The 16,236-nt window shown below is 36.7% G+C and overlaps 1 protein-coding gene across 2 annotated transcripts in view; it reads right to left on the bottom strand.

Annotated features, from left to right (window-relative positions):
- MSH3 (mutS homolog 3) overlaps window positions 1–16,236 on the bottom strand; it is a 141,119-nt gene that overhangs the window by 86,017 nt on the left and 38,866 nt on the right. For both annotated transcript variants that reach the window (XM_033110824.1, XM_033110825.1), the window contains exons 10-12: window positions 13,548–13,662; window positions 6,430–6,514; window positions 3,890–3,999 (exon numbers count right to left, since the gene is read on the bottom strand). In XM_033110824.1, the coding sequence (XP_032966715.1) occupies window positions 3,890–3,999; window positions 6,430–6,514; window positions 13,548–13,662 (310 nt within the window). The remainder of the gene's footprint in view (window positions 1–3,889; window positions 4,000–6,429; window positions 6,515–13,547; window positions 13,663–16,236) is intronic.

The following is a 16,236-nucleotide window of genomic DNA, read 5'->3' as shown; positions in this document are numbered from 1 at the left end:
AAGGACGAAGAACGTGTGACTGCAGGGGAGAGTCAGATAGAAGAGCCATGTTGAAGAACTTTCATTTTATTGAAGCACAATGGAAAACCAATGAAGAGTTTAAGGCAGGAGAGTGACATGGTTCAGTGTTTATTTTGAAAAAAAGAGATCAGTTAGGAGGATATTGCAGCAGTCCAAGTGAGAGTTGATGGTAGCTGAGACCAGGGTGATGTCAGTAGAGATGGCAAGACAAGCATACTGTGCATATTTGATAGAGGTAAAAGCAATAGGACTTAGTATTAGACTAGATGTGATTGTTGGAAAGGAAATGTCCAGAATGACTCCTAGGTTTCCAGCCTAAGCAACTTGTTAGGTGGAGGTGCTGATTCCTAGAATAGGGAAACCAGGAGGAAGAAGAGGGTTGAATACATTAAGTTTGAGATGTGTGTGATACACCTATGTGTTTCTGAATTGAATTTGAATATATTATAAGCCTAGAGAACAGAAGAGAGTAAGGACCAGAATACAAATTTGGGAATCACTGACATTTTAATTTTTATACTCATGGGAACAGATAAGTTGAGAGGGGTAGGGTAGGAGATACTTAGAAGAGAAGAGGAGGTGAGGGGAGGATAAGGGAAGGAAGAAAGCTGATGTCCTAACAGGAACTCCCACATTGAAAGCATACATAGAGAATGAACAGCTAGCAAAGGAAACTTTAAAGAAGCGGCCAGCAAACCAGGAAGGGAAACAAAAATGAGTAGAAGTTTCCACTTCAGGAACAAAAGAAGAGTGCAGAAAAGTCCAGAAATAAATTACACCTCAGTGTGTTGTAAGAACTGTCAATAGTAGGGAGCAACATAATCGAATATACATATTTAAAAATATCTATGGGTAGTAAAGAGCAGAAATAGGGAAGGGCAAGACCAGCAGCATGGAGATGCTTAGCTTCCTCAATAAACAAAGGTACTTTCATGTAAAGACTTTTATCCGACTGCCTAAAAAGTGATTTTACAAAAAGGCAGAGGGACATATTACTACTTTCGCCAAAGATTCAACGTTTTCATTGTTGATCAAAATAATTCATCCACTAGAAGGGGAAATGCATCTCTCAGAGTCTGCTTCATGGTTAATAATCTGCTATTCTGTATGCGTGCATGCGTGTGTACACACACACACACGGCTGCATTCCCAAAAAATCACTGTCTCACTGAAGGAAATACTTTGTTTCCAATCTGTTTTGCCCACTCAAATTGAACATTTCCTAAAGCAGAGACGTCCTAGCAGATATGTGGCTGCTACAGATAATGGTGACAAAGTCATCACCAATGAATTACAGGAGACGCCATGACCACAGATAAGATCCTAAGTTGTGCTGAAAGTGAGAAAAGACCACAGAGAGAACCCTGGGCAACATCAACATTTAAGGTTCAGGTAGAAGAAGAGGTGCCAACGAAGGAAAAACAGAACTTACTTTTGTTTCATATTTTAAAATATGCAGTAAGTTACTGAATCTTGAATACTACTAAGATGAACAAATCTGCCTCGGAAATTAGTATTTTGCCTAAAATATCATTTTAGAGAATCATCCATACTTTTGAAAGTTTTCTCCTTCCCATCAATATTTACAAGCAGAATTTGCATTTTCAGGTCTTTTGACAAAACTAATAATATACATATGGTATATATACATATATATAAAAGATTGACAAGACCACGCCAACTCAAAAAATCAGAAATTCAAAGATAGAACCTCCAAAAAAATGAAGTCAATATAATTTATTTAACTTTGAAAGGTCTTAGGACTAATGGCTTACCAACGTGAAATATGTTTATAAGAAGCAGCCAGAGAACTATGTTAACGGATCTTCTTGCCTAAAATTAGCAGAGCCGATAAAAAGTATCAATCACTAAACAGAGGAAAGGATACACTATTTATAAAAATTTATGTGGTTTCAGTAAAGTAAAATGTAGTCTGAATTATCTAAGCGAATTCTTTGAATCAGTAAGTACAGGGTAAAAGCCATTTACGCTTTCTAAAAGTCACTAGTAAAATTCTGTACCAACGAGGAGGCCATTTTATAAAAAAAATAAGGTGGTAGGAGTGAAAAAGCCTCTGAAACTTGAAATACTTGGTCCTAGATTTATGAACTGTGGGACTGCCCTGGGAGCTAAAATAGGCTAAAAATACAAAGATCTTAAGGGATTTAAGAGAATTCATGGATGACTGACAAATAATGGGCTCTTGGAGAACTTTGGAAGACCTGTCTTATATTGCTAAGTTCCCTTGTCACCAATTATTTGTTCACTATAGAAGAAAACCAGGCCTGAAACTAACATTTGGCTGCCAATGTCAGAGACAGAATATTAGCCTGGATGAACCACTGATGTGATCAGCATAGCACCTGTGTTACTTTAAAAAAAACGAAACAAAAAAAAAACAGTAAACATATAACTGACCTGACTAATCAGCTGAAGATTTTCTCAATGTATTTGTTTGGAATAGGTTGCAAGTGCCGTTAAGATTTAACTGGAGTTCTTGTGTAGTGGATTTTAAAGGGTGAGGAAGATGGAAGTTTTAAAACTATGACCTAAAATAAAAGGGGCAAAGAAAGAAGTTTTGTGCGTTTGTTTTCAGCTGTCTAAGTGTTAGGCCGGTCTAAAGTCCACACTTAGAAGCATCAGTGTTCACGGCATGGCGTATTTTCTCTCATCCTTTCTTGGAAGGTGGGATCCCAAGAGATACAGGGTTCCTTCCACCCCTAAAATGCATACATGGCCTACTGAATGTATCTCAAGTTAATCTTGGTTCTACAAAACAAATCTAAGACTAGAAATAAAAATTTCAATTTACATGAAAAAGTCTGCTAGTGAATCTGTTTCTAGCAAATAAAATAGTAAGAATTGCTGTGGATGCTTAGGTAGATGTCTTTCCATCAGCCAGAATGCGACACGCCTTAGACTGTTGTCAGCAGAAAGCCATCTTATCTGCTGTTGCTCCACAAGGTATCCTTATTTCATTTGAATACTGAACCAAAGTAGATACTTCCATTTGCAGAATTTTTGCTTTACATAGTCAGTTTTCCCTATTCGAAGGTCTTCATGGTCAAGAAGGGAAATCGAAACGACCCACTAAAGGCTGAAGTGATTTGATAATGATCATCAAAACAATGTCTTAAAGCTTATTACTAACACTAATAACAACATCTGCTTGTCTTTACGGAAGATGACTATTTACTAAGCACAGCATAAAATGCAGCCAATAGTGAGAACTTTGCACAGGTTAAGACAAATGCATGTAAAACCCCTAGTATAGTGCTTGGTATGTAATAAAGGAGCTCCTAATTACTCATTCTACCGTCTTAAACATTTCACACCTGACCCCTCTTTCGGATTCCTGCTGATACTGCTTTAGCTCCAATCCTCAGAAGCTCTCCGTGAACTTGCTAACTTGCCCCTACCACCACCGTGCTGTCCCCTCTTACACACGAGACCACCTCAGACTCCATCACTCCCACGCTCAGAATCACTGGGTTAACTTCTCTGGCTACCAACTCCTCTGCCTCGCCTGTAGAGCCCTCTACAAAAGACAGCACCCATCTCTCCAGCCTCCTCCCTCCCTACCTCCTCATACTGCTGTTGACGCAGATGACCTGGATCACTCACTTTCCTTGGACACACCCCTTGTCTTCAAACCTGCAAGCTGGCTCATTAGTGGGGACAAGGAAAAGCCTCAAGATAGCTCACAATATTAAACAATCTATTACCAGATACAAAATATAATCTTCCCCAATTTAAAACTGTGTTCTTGTAAGTCATGGTAACCTTGGTTTTAAGGAGGGCAACCTTTAATTTTACAACATTATATAATTTCAGAATAGATACACACACACACAAAAATTCCTTTTACCTTAATTTAAGGAGTGGCTGGGTCACCCACTTCTTTAACTTCCGTCTCCCAAATGAAGTTTTAGTATGGTTTAAAACCCAAAATAAACTTCCTTTGGTTTTCATATCAGTCTAAGAAAGACCAGAAAACAAGTTTTATTAACTAGACAATTGTATTTGTACCAAAATCACTAGTTGTTTATGTGCTGTAGTTATTGTATATATCCCAATTTTAAATGTTACACACCTCACATAAAGTATGGCTCATAACAAGTGTTCATTTAACGTTTGATGAATGAGTATGTTATATAAAATATATACAACACACAAACACACACATATATACACAATATATATTGATATTTTGTGCAAAAAAGGGATAGTCTGTGTCATTTTTAGTTAACTAAGAAAAAATTATTCAGAAATCACTTTTGAAACATGTATTTGTCCTAAGCATCTTAAAAATATAATTATATATTTGTCTATCTTGGGAAGTACAGTGAAGATAATTTAATTTTCCTTTGGCAATTCAGTATCCTCCACTGCCTCAGAATTATTGTTCTAAAAACTGATGCTCTCATGACAACACTGAACGATTAGAAAGTACTGGAGATAAAAGTGAACTTGCACTGTACTCTGGGAATTTACCCTGGAAGCGTTTTATTTTAGTCTGTTTTAGTAGATCCTTAGTAAAAGTTTATTTATCTATGCTTTGCTATTTGAAAGTTAGCCATTAACTGGAGGTGACAGCTCATTTTAACCAAAGTTTCATTATCATACAAAAAGTCTATTAATAGGTTTAAATCTTATTTGGAACATAAAATTGAAATTTTCACCTGACTTTTGGCGTTTTTTTAAACTATTTCTTTTCCTTCAAATCATCAAGCAGGTATTTAGAGAATACCTCTCCATGTGCCCAGCTGTATGACTGGCGAAGGTATATTAAGACATGGTCCCTCCTTTAGGGCACTTACAGCCAAGTTTGGGAGAAAAGACTCATAATTGGCACACAATGCCATCTGGCCGAAATCAACGATAAAAGGTAAGACATACGCTCCCCAGGCCTGAGGAGTTTAAAGCAGAGCACACATGGAAGCTCCAGTGTCACGGAGGCTCCCTGAGGATGAGCCAGACAGGCAGCACCACCCCTTCTGCAACAAGAGCCCAAATGGCCTGCCTGTGTTAAAGGGTCCCAGGAAGAGGTCAGTGGAGGGGCATCGTGTTCCAATTACCTGGCCTCACTGGAGAAGCAGGCTCAGACAAGAGAGGGGGCGGGGGGGAGACACCTGTCCTGTTGTAACTCTGTGCTGCCTGACACCCAGCCCCTCCTCATTACCACTTGCCATTGCCCATCGGTAAAGGAGGCCAAAGCTCAAGTGCAAAGACAAGCAGAAGACGTTAATTCTCAGCTTCTGTTTCTACAAGAGCCCACATCTTGATAACGAAAGGATTCTGAAAGGGCATTTTGCTGACAGATGATTTTTGCCTTAGGAGTCTGATTTCGGAGACTCCACAGTAGTATGACTTGAACAGGAAGGATGTGGCCAAATAAGGAAAGCTGTGTTTGCAGGCTGACTGACATCGTCTTCATCCAAGAAATGTACTTTTATTCCTATTAGCTTCCTATCATGGGGACATATAGAGTTGATGAGAAAGACTTGTGGGAAAGATTCTCAACTTCTGGATAATGGAATGAGAAGATAAAAATGCTATTGAATGCAAGTAAGGCTGACTCTAGTATACAAAGATAGCTTAGAAGAGGGAAAAACTAAATGAGAGAAACTGGTTAGTAATATACAAATCCAGGAGTCAGGAGAATAAATTCAGCATTTACTATCATTCGTAACAGTAGTAAATATTCCCGAAGAGCTTTAAACTGTTTGACGCAGATAGTTCGTTCAGCTTCTACACTACTTCCTCAAATGACTAGGTACTGCTTTTTATTTCTATGGTTTTATGTAATGATAACATTAGTTTTACAATATAATATCTCACATTTCCAAGTGACGGTTTAATAAATGAAAGCAATAATGTTAATGTCTCCATTATTTTCCTAATTCATCAATAAAGGGCAAGTAAACAATGATGAAAATTTGTGAACCGAAATATTACATATATTACTATCTAACTGAGTATCACAGTAACTTGTTTTACATGCTGCATAATGAAATAAGACTGCAGACATTTCAAGAACAATCAAAGGTACGTAGAAAGAGTATACTCAAGCAGGCAAAAAAACCCACTTGATATTAATTTTCAAAGATGCTGCCCTTCCAAAGGAATATGTGATACAGAATGATCAGTAAGAGCATTTCACTTCAATCATTAAAAAGAACAGCTCGAAAGCTCCCAAAGTAACCTCACAGAAGTATTTTGTACTGTGTTTGATGCTCCAAAAAGCGAGCGCTGCAGTTATCAACTAATAAATAGATGACAGATAGAGTGGTCAGTTAATGACAATATTATTTTCATCTACACTTCTAAGAACAGACTGGTACCTTATTCCAATTTTTTTTTTTTTCAAAACCATTTTGAATCATCTGTCCGTTACGTTTACCTGACCTGATTCTGTAGGATTTCAAGATTCCTTAATGTTGTTCCACTAATCGTCATAAATTCCATTGCACCTGAGAACTGTTTAAAATTCCTATAAAAGAATAAAATATGAGGCATGATGTAAGTGCACAAAGAAATTTTAAAAACTTATTTAGGCACTAGAAATATTTCAGTAACATTATGAAAAAAGTTAGCTCTTTGGTAGGGAATCAAACCAAAAGAAGTGAAAAGAATATTCACTGGGATATTGTCTTCCATTGATGCTGATGACGTTAAACAGTGATGGCAAAATAAGGACAGCCGCTCTCAAACCAAAAACAAGAACAGAAAGTTAAGTGGTGCCAACAGTTTTTGTTGTTGTTGTTGTTATTTTTACATTTCCAGGAATAGAACCAAACAGTCTTTTATCATTGGCAGAGCACGTGGCATCATCTTCAGAAAAAACTATGCAATTAGCTAGAAAAATATGTCAAGATACTTTAAAATTGTCCTCTTTATTCTTTAGCATGAGATCATTTTTGAGAAACCCTTTAACAGCTTTTAATCAACATTCTGATATATGCAACAAATGTTATTTACTCTATAATTAACAACACATATTAATGTGGCTAGTGTTTTAGTCGAGTATAAAACTGAAAAAGTACCAGAAATTATTTCCTTAAGCTCAAAGAATGCACATGCTGCTTATGTCTCTGTAGCTATCCCAAACTAGTTTAAAAGTTCAATGAATTTCATAGACTTGAGTATTGAGTTGCAATGTGATTAATAAATGTATGCACAACTCCAATTTTGTCCTTATTAGTCTTTCATGTTAAAAAGTATATTAATCAATGCATTACTAATACAGGAATTCAATTTCCTTTACAAGTCAATCCTTTGTTTTTTCTATCAATAGCACCTATAGACTTGATGGCCTAACGGCAAGAAAAATAATGAATGGCAAGTCACTACACTATTTGGAGGGAAAGCATGAAAGTTTACCTTATAAGCCTGACCACACTTATCACAGCTGTAATAAGATTTCGATAAAATCCAGCTTCCCAAGCCAGTTGGGGAAACAAGGCCTCATCCAGAAACCTAGAGCCTAAAATCAGAGCCCGTGCTCATTGAGAGATGCTTCCACTTCTAGATGACTCCAACTAAAGCTCGAGGGCCCTAAAAAAGAAATAACTTACAGCACATTAGGAACGTTGCCTAGTAACTGAACAGTGTCCTTTGGTAGTGTAATTTGTCTGCCACAGGTTTGCCCTAGCTTCCAAAGGATAACTTGTTAATGATTTTCAGAGGGAAGCAGCTCCAACACTGATTGATAGCAAGTGTATGTAGCCCTTTTTCTCCTTCTTATAGCAGTTAACTTAATTTGCCTTGCATTACAGCAATTTATGCTCTTTGGCTACCTTATTTAATAGATCTTAGCTCCTTGGAGGCAAGGGTTACTAATGTCTTATACCTTTGGTAGCACCTGCAGAGTCTAGCAGAAAGTAGATGCTCAACAGACGTCTGCCATCTTCCCATAGGGAAGCCAGTTTGGGCTTGTTTGTTTTCCTTTGAGTCATAAAGTTCAGAAATATCTGTGAAACACCCAGGGACAGTAATAAAACATTATCTTCAGAAGATTTTGTAGGGTCTCCGATGGGCACTTGTCTTATTAGGGAGACCGCTTCAGGGATGGTGTAGATGCCTGATCACTGCGCTGTACACCTGAAGCTGAAGCTGAATAATAATGAATGTCAACTATATGTGATGTCAGAGGGGTAGTAGATTGGGGGAGGGGGGTTATCACGTTGAGAGGGGTATAAATGATAAACGTCTATTACATTGTTTTCGTACACCTGAAACTAATACAAAGAAAAAGAAAAAACCATTATCTTCAGGAAGAAATAATCATGCACTGATTGACCGTGAAGTTGACAGGTGTTCGTACAACTTCATGGCCAAAAACCCAAGCTGGAAGAGCTAATAGCCTAGACTCAGAGTTGGTATCTAACCAGGTCCTGAGTATTTAGATATTACATCATCTACTTCTACCCCTGTTAGTTGGGTTTAACCTACACAATTAACACTTGAGTACCATAATCAGACACAGACTCTAGAAGGATGCTTCCTTGGCATGAAAGACTAATCAAGAACCCATAATCCAACTGCCTTTCCTAAAAACACCTCAGAGCTGCCTTTATCTCCCATGTAAACCCGAGGTGTAAGACAAATGAGTAGCATTAAAATGTGTAGACTGTCCAGAAATACTGCTCAGTTGCCTTCACCCTCAAAAGTGCTTGTAAACCCAACAGTCCACATCCTGAAGAACCGTGTCTTAAGTTTAGGATTCCGAAAGCATCCCCTGTTCCACCAGTTATCTGAGGGTTTTGTCACCTAACTCCAACCAAAAGTGAAATCCTGCTCCCACTATGCCTCGAGGAAATCTGTAAAGCAAGGCACTATCAGAACATCAAGAAGACCGAAAATTAGAATTTCACGGAGCTTACAGAAAAGTTTACATAACGCTGTAGTGCCTGCTTGCTAAAGTATCAACACGTGTGGCAGAATTTTGTCTGTGCTAACACACAACCTGGTAAAGAGAGCTGGAGAAGCGCAGAGTCCTCAGTTACATATAATTACTGGAGGCTCCCAATAGCTACAATATCAAAAAGAACCCAGTAACTCTGAGCAAACAAACTGACTTAAGTTAGCTCCAACACCAGACTTTTAGTGAGAACAAGTATAGGCATACCTCATTTTGTTGCACTTCAGATGTTGCTTTTTTTTCCGTAACAAATTGATGGCAAGACCCTCCACCAGCACAAAGATTATGACTCGCTTTATTATGATACTCATTTTATTTTTGTGGTCTGGAATCGAACTCACAATATCTCCGAGATATGCCCGTATCGGCTCTTTTCTTATTTAGTATTAATGATGTGCATACGGTTTTTTGTTTGTTTTATTTTTGGTTTTTGCCCTTACTGAACAAGCCATCTAAACTTTGAAGTAGAGAAACAAAGAATTTCTTTTAAACTGACATCTGCATTGTTTTCAGTAAAAGAGAGCAACCACTGAGCACGATTAGACTGATTCCTATGGAACAATGATCATCAAGCAATGATAAGAACTAACTTTGCTTTTGGGTTTCCCAAACGTTTGGTTGATAATGTACTCTGATGTGTATATAAGGGAGTAGAAAAATCTTTTGTAATAGTAAAAAACTAGAGACAACCTAACTGAACATCAACAGGGTAACAGTTAAATAAATTTTGATAAGTCCAGATTACTATACACCTACTAACAGAAATGACTTACAGCTATCTGCACTGATATGAAAAACTATCCATGATATATTGCTGATAGAGGGGGGGAAAAGTCGTATGATCATTCTCATCTCTCAGCAGGAATACTGTAACAGCTTTCCAAATGGTCTCCCTGCTTCATCCCTGTGCCATATAGGGTATTCTTAACAGAACAGCCAAAGGCATCAATTGTAAACTGTACATAAGATCATTAGATTACTTTGCTTAAAAATCCTCCAACATTCGCCAACTCCCTGAGAAAAAGTTCAAGTCCTTAAGTCTATAATACCCTGCACAACTTGCCTTCCATCTCCACTTTAACTCTGAGTTCACCTCCTAATATTCTTCCCCTCGGTAACTTTGTTCCAGCACCTAGGCTATTTGCTATTCCTAAATATACCAGGCACTTAAGTCGTACTTCCTGCTGTCTCTGCCTGCAACACTGTTCTTTCACATGTCCAAATTTCCTTCTGTCAGTGCCTATTTCCAGGAATTACATACATTTTTGAGCTAAGGGTTGTATCTGCCAGCATCCTTAGGAATTCAGTGGTATATGATCACTGATCTGAAATAAACAATTCTGAATTATTTATTCTTTTGGAAGAAGTTCAATTTTATGTGTTTTCAAATGAACCTCATAAACAATGCCTGGCGAGAATTAATGCTGTGTGAACCTGGATAGAAATATAATAAGTAACATGGGAAAATATTTCGTTAGTATCTTAGACAACAAAAATTCAAAGGATGCTTTTTTCCCTCAAGTTTCATAATGGGAGGAAATATACTTACTAATAACTTGCCAGAGAAATGTAAGATGCTATATCATTCCTATACTACTTTAAAAAAAATCAATCTTTCTGATTTAGATAAAGGCAGTAAATGTATAGACCTTATCTGAAAAATCAACCCCTTACAAAGATTCTATTTAAGTAATATTTGAAAACGGAAAGAAAGGCAAAAAATGTACCTTGTTACATATGAACTCGATGGTGAAAAATAGTTCTCTATGTATAGTTTTCAGAGGGCATACATTTACCATTTTTCTAATCTTTTGGTGGTTATTTTATTTATCATATATTTAATTTTATAATATTATTATAAATTTTAATTATTATAAACTTCATTATTACAAAAGTCTAGTTTTATTGTAGATTCCCTTCTACGTGATTTGCAATTAAACAAAATGAATACCTTTGCATTCATAAATGTTCCAAGAAGGACACTAGAAAGGAAAATAAAAAGGTTTATAACGGGTCCCTAAGACCACTGCCAGATTCAATGATTCACTAGAATACATAGGACTTAGTATATAGTCATACTCACAGTTAAGATTTATTATAAGCAAAATTTGCCCTACTAAAACCTGACTTAATCCATCCTTAAGAGAAATTCCTGAAATGGTATATTTTCTTCTAACAACCTAAAATTCTATTGTAAAGGCACAAAGACCTTTAAATAAAAGTATATCAAGATTTTTATGAAATATGCAGCAACTTTTGTGAAACAATTTGCAAAACACAACAACTAAATTTCCCCCAATAGCATAGCTCTTGAAGTACAATCATACCTTATGCTGCTAAATTTTCAAAGTAATACAACTGAATTTTAAATAGAGAAGGAGAGCATTCATGTTTTCCAAAGTAATCACTTTGAGAGACTACATTCTTTTTCCAAGATATAAGAACTGTGGAATTACTCTTTAGGAATTAGAACAGAGTCAAATCACATGCCACCCATACAACATCATCAATCACATTTCATTTCTAAGCAAAACAACAGTACCTGTTTGATCACAGTTTTTATTTTTCTTGGCTCCCAAGGACATTTTGGGATTTTCCAATCAAATCCATGCTCACAGGATGAATTCCTTCCTTCTTTCTTATTTATCCTGTATTTACTGACTGCCTACTAGGTGCTGGGCACATGCTGGGTGACATACAATGTAAGGGCCTAAGATTTTGGACCTCTTTATACCTTTTGTGTCTGGCTCTATGGAAATGAGAGGAGGGGATTACCCAACAGGCAGGTCAGATACGTACTAAGGCACGAGCAGATCCAGTTCCCTGACCACTCTCCAACAATGCCACCAAATATAAGTTCAGCTTCACTCAATTTATCAAGTCAGGTAACTTTAAAATAAGATATTTTAATTTCAGTACAAATAAACATTTTATGTTTTACTGTTTAGCATTATTTTCACTTTGAATTTAATATGAGGAGGACACAATAATGTTAACAGACCCAAATTCATCTACTTCTAAACATGAGAGCCTGATTTTAGAAAAAGTCAATTTCCTTATTCTAATATTAGCACTTCATTGATTGGTGATGTATGGACAGAAACGAATCTTAATGGACAAGCTAGTCACTAGTTCAACCTCAGTTAGAGTCTCCCTAGCATGAACAAGTCAAATGATAGGTAACTTTTCATCCTTGCTTTATGGGTATCCAACACAATCAACCATGTAGAATGACCTTTGCAATAAGTTTCCTATTACTGGAGCTTACAGTGGAATCCAATGAGGTACAATGCCAGGCTGCTACTTTTTAATAAAACGCTTCAGACATACTAAAATATATAGAGATGAATATGGCACCCAGGTTAAAAAATAAACATCAAGCAGAACTTCCCTGTGCCATTTCCCCCACCGACTTTTAGTTTTTCCCTCTCCATCCCCACTAAAAGAAACCACTCTTCTGAACTGTTGTTCATCATTTCCATGCATGTTTTATACCTTCTCTATATATGTATGTATTCTTAAGCAATACACCCTACTGTTTCACATGTTTCTAACTTCGTATAACAGTTTGTAATCTGTGTCCTTCAGCAATTTGTTTTTGGGCTCAATGTAATGCTAATGGAAATTTTCTAATATTGATATGTATAACTCTAGAGTCCATTCATTTTCATTGCTGCATAACATTATATTGCATGAACATAACACAATGAACCCACTCTCCTGTTGATGGACATTTAGATTATTTTTAAATAGGACAAAACTCCTTCCAAAGAAATTATATTCTGTTCTATGCTAAATAACAAGAGAATACACACCAAAAAACACATTATAGAAAAATTCCCAAGTGAACCTGCCTTTCTTCCACTCTCTCCAACAATCGCAAACCAGCACCACCTCTTTCTTTCTCAATTCTTATTCGGCCATTTTACTAAGATAGCTCCTATCTGTCCACCTACCTCAGCAGAACAGGAAGTAGCTTACTTATCCAGGATCAAAATTATGGAGGGTAATTCTTCACAGAGCCAAAGACAAAGGGCTGGTGAAGGTTGAATATAGGAAGGCAAGAACATTATCCCACTGCCTTTTTTAATTCCACTGGTTTTTAAACTAGTATTTTCCTAGAATATCACTTGCCAGCTTTTAAATCTCTGAACTCTACAAAGTTAATCACTCTTTTAAAAAATAGCTGTCCTCTTTGCCTCCTACTTTACGGCCTATGAAATAAGAACTGAAACCAAGAATAAAAAAGGAAGTGAGGTTTCATAAAAGCTTTTTAATACATCTTAATTCCATTCTTATTACTACTTGGCAATTAACTGTGCTTTAGAATAAAGCACAGTTTGTAGTCAATGCTACAAAACATTAAATAGCTATCATGAATACAAATTGACAGAATTCTTAAGAATTCGACCAATATTTTTACACTAATTAATATTTTTAATATTCTTCAGCAACACCACCACACAATTCATCCTTCCCCCTGAACAGAGTATCCTATCAATAGCAGGTAAACATCTCTGAGTACAGTACTTAGCAAATTCAATTTAAGAAATGTTTTTAATATAACATCACCCTTTTTTTTTATTTTTGAGAAATTACTTACTTGGGTTTGGAAAGCACCTTTTCCAAGTTAAATTCTTTCAGATATCTTATTAAGGCAGCCAAAGAGCAGATCACAGGCTTCTCCAAGTTAATGATGCCAGAAAAACTTTGAGAACCTAAAAATCAGAATATGTACCTTCATTAGGATTATTTTTCACCATTATTAAAAACAAAATTTAAGTTAAATAAAATGTAGTTTATGGTTATTGAAATAATAATTTAGATGGTATCTCCTGAAACTGCCCTTTGGGAAAATGCAGATTACAAACACCTGGAGCATGAGAAAAAGGGCATTTTCTGACAGTGGAATAAACCTTTTTTTGGAAAGCAATAGAGAAAGTTTTCAAAATGTAAAATGTGCATCTATTTTGACCTAGAAATACTCCAAAATGTTGTCAAAGATGTGTATATAAGGGAGTACAAAAATCTTTTGTTAATAGTAAAAAACTAGAGACAAGCTAACTGAACATCAACAGGGTAACAGTTAAATAAATTTTGATAAGTCCAGATTACTATACACCTACTAACAGAAATGACTTACAGCTATCTGCACTGATATGAAAAACTATCCATGATATATTGCTGATAGAGGGGGGGAAAAGTCGTATGATCATTCTCATCTCTCAGCAGGAATACTGTAACAGCTTTCCAAATGGTCTCCCTGCTTCATCCCTGTGCCATATAGGGTATTCTTAACAGAACAGCCAAAGGCATCAATTGTAAACTGTACATAAGATCATTAGATTACTTTGCTTAAAAATCCTCCAACATTCGCCAACTCCCTGAGAAAAAGTTCAAGTCCTTAAGTCTATAATACCCTGCACAACTTGCCTTCCATCTCCACTTTAACTCTGAGTTCACCTCCTAATATTCTTCCCCTCGGTAACTTTGTTCCAGCACCTAGGCTATTTGCTATTCCTAAACATACCAGGCACTTAAGTTGTGCTTCCTGCTGTCTCGGCCTGCAACACTGTTCTTTCACTTGAACATGCGGCTTTCCCACTTACCTCCTTCAATCTGCTCAAATCTTTGTTCAGGTGCTCTTTTCTCTGTGAAGCTTTCCTTTACCATCTCATTTAAAAGTTCACCCTCTTCCCTTCCTTATTTCTTCACAGCACTTATCACCTTCAAACAAACTATCTAAATTATTGCATTGTACATCTCCCCCCATTGGAATGTAAACCCCAGAAGGGCAAGAATTTTTGTCTGTTTTATTCTGTATTGTTTGTGTAATTAATGCCTCAGACAATAGGCATTCAATAAAAATTAATTTGAAAGAATAAATTCAAGTTATATTAAACAAATAGACACAATTATATATGTATGTTTATGTGTGTACATGTGGATTTTATATTAAAAAATCCTAAGAATTTGAGAGGAGGGACTTTAACTTTTTTCTTTATATACAACTATATTTTGAATTTTTGGCAATAGGCATTTATTACTTTTAGAAATTAAAAATTAACAAAATATCCTCTACAAATCAGTAATACAAAATAACTTTTAATTTTAACTATAGTGGTTTTTTTTATCAAACCTAGGTATAAATAAAGAGTTAACAAAACCCTTTCCTCTTCTACTGAGAATTTCATCTTATAACTTTCTGTGTCCCACAGGAAACCTGATAAAGACGAAGTGCCAGTGTGTTCTGAAGAAGCACTGCATATGGTAAAAATACTCTAAAATCAGTAAATTGCACCTGGACTAGGAGAAAATTATAAATACCTGATTCTAGAATTTTGGCATTCCCTGAGAGTACACTGACTCGTTGAACTTGGCATGCCCTTTGTAGAAATTCCAGCAAGTGTTATGGGTTCCTGCAGGACATGGAGCTTCTAAGCTAGGGCAGACCCTGCATCCACCGGATGAGAGGTTGTTTTTTTTTTTTTTTTTTTTTTGCAGCTGAGCCCTCACTGGGGGAGAGAGGAAACTTAAGCCCCGATGGCTCTGTGAATTACTACAAAGACCACTGAGGACTACTCCCAATAAGAGAGCACGTGCCCTGCCAACAAGCTGGGTTTTCTGTCCTATATCCTTCTAAGTGAATTTGATGCCAAGAGTGGCTTATGGTGGTCTTGTGACTTAGTCTTGTCTTTAGATGAATATAAGACAATTATCCCTTGGTGATATCTCAGCCTGGAGTCATAAGTGGGGGTTACACTCTCAGACGCTCAATTCAATTTGGCCAAGGCACCATGAGATTAAAAGGGATGGGAAGAGAAATGCTAACAAGACATTGATGCCTGGGAGGGAGCTGGGGAGGCTGATCTGTCTATGATCTAATAGAGAAAGCTCTGCAGCATGTGATAAGGGATAAAAAATGGACTTTAACATTAGCTGGACTGGAAGGAACGAGGGGTATGGACCAAATCAAGCACTGCTACCTGGCTGAGGAAATATGAATTAGACAAATAAGGGTTACCTAACATGTTCAGAACGTGTAACTAATACTCTGGTATTTAAATTCTGGCACTCAACCTTTTGAAATGCTACCCTTCATCAGATGGATCCACACAGTCTATAAAATTGCAAAGAAAAAAATGGGCCATATTGTAAGAGAAACAAGAAGGAAAGCTGGTCAGTAACTAACTCCTTACACTCCAATGAATATGTCAAAAACATCAAATTACATAACTACAAAGGAAAAAGCTGCACTGGTGACCTGTAGAGCGCAAGAACATTGAACTCTT

This window comes from Rhinolophus ferrumequinum, chromosome 7 (genome assembly GCF_004115265.2).
Source record: "Rhinolophus ferrumequinum isolate MPI-CBG mRhiFer1 chromosome 7, mRhiFer1_v1.p, whole genome shotgun sequence".
Taxonomy (NCBI): Eukaryota; Metazoa; Chordata; class Mammalia; order Chiroptera; family Rhinolophidae; genus Rhinolophus; species Rhinolophus ferrumequinum.
Note: the sequence above shows the minus strand (reverse complement) of the source record. Positions and strands in the feature narration are given on the sequence as shown.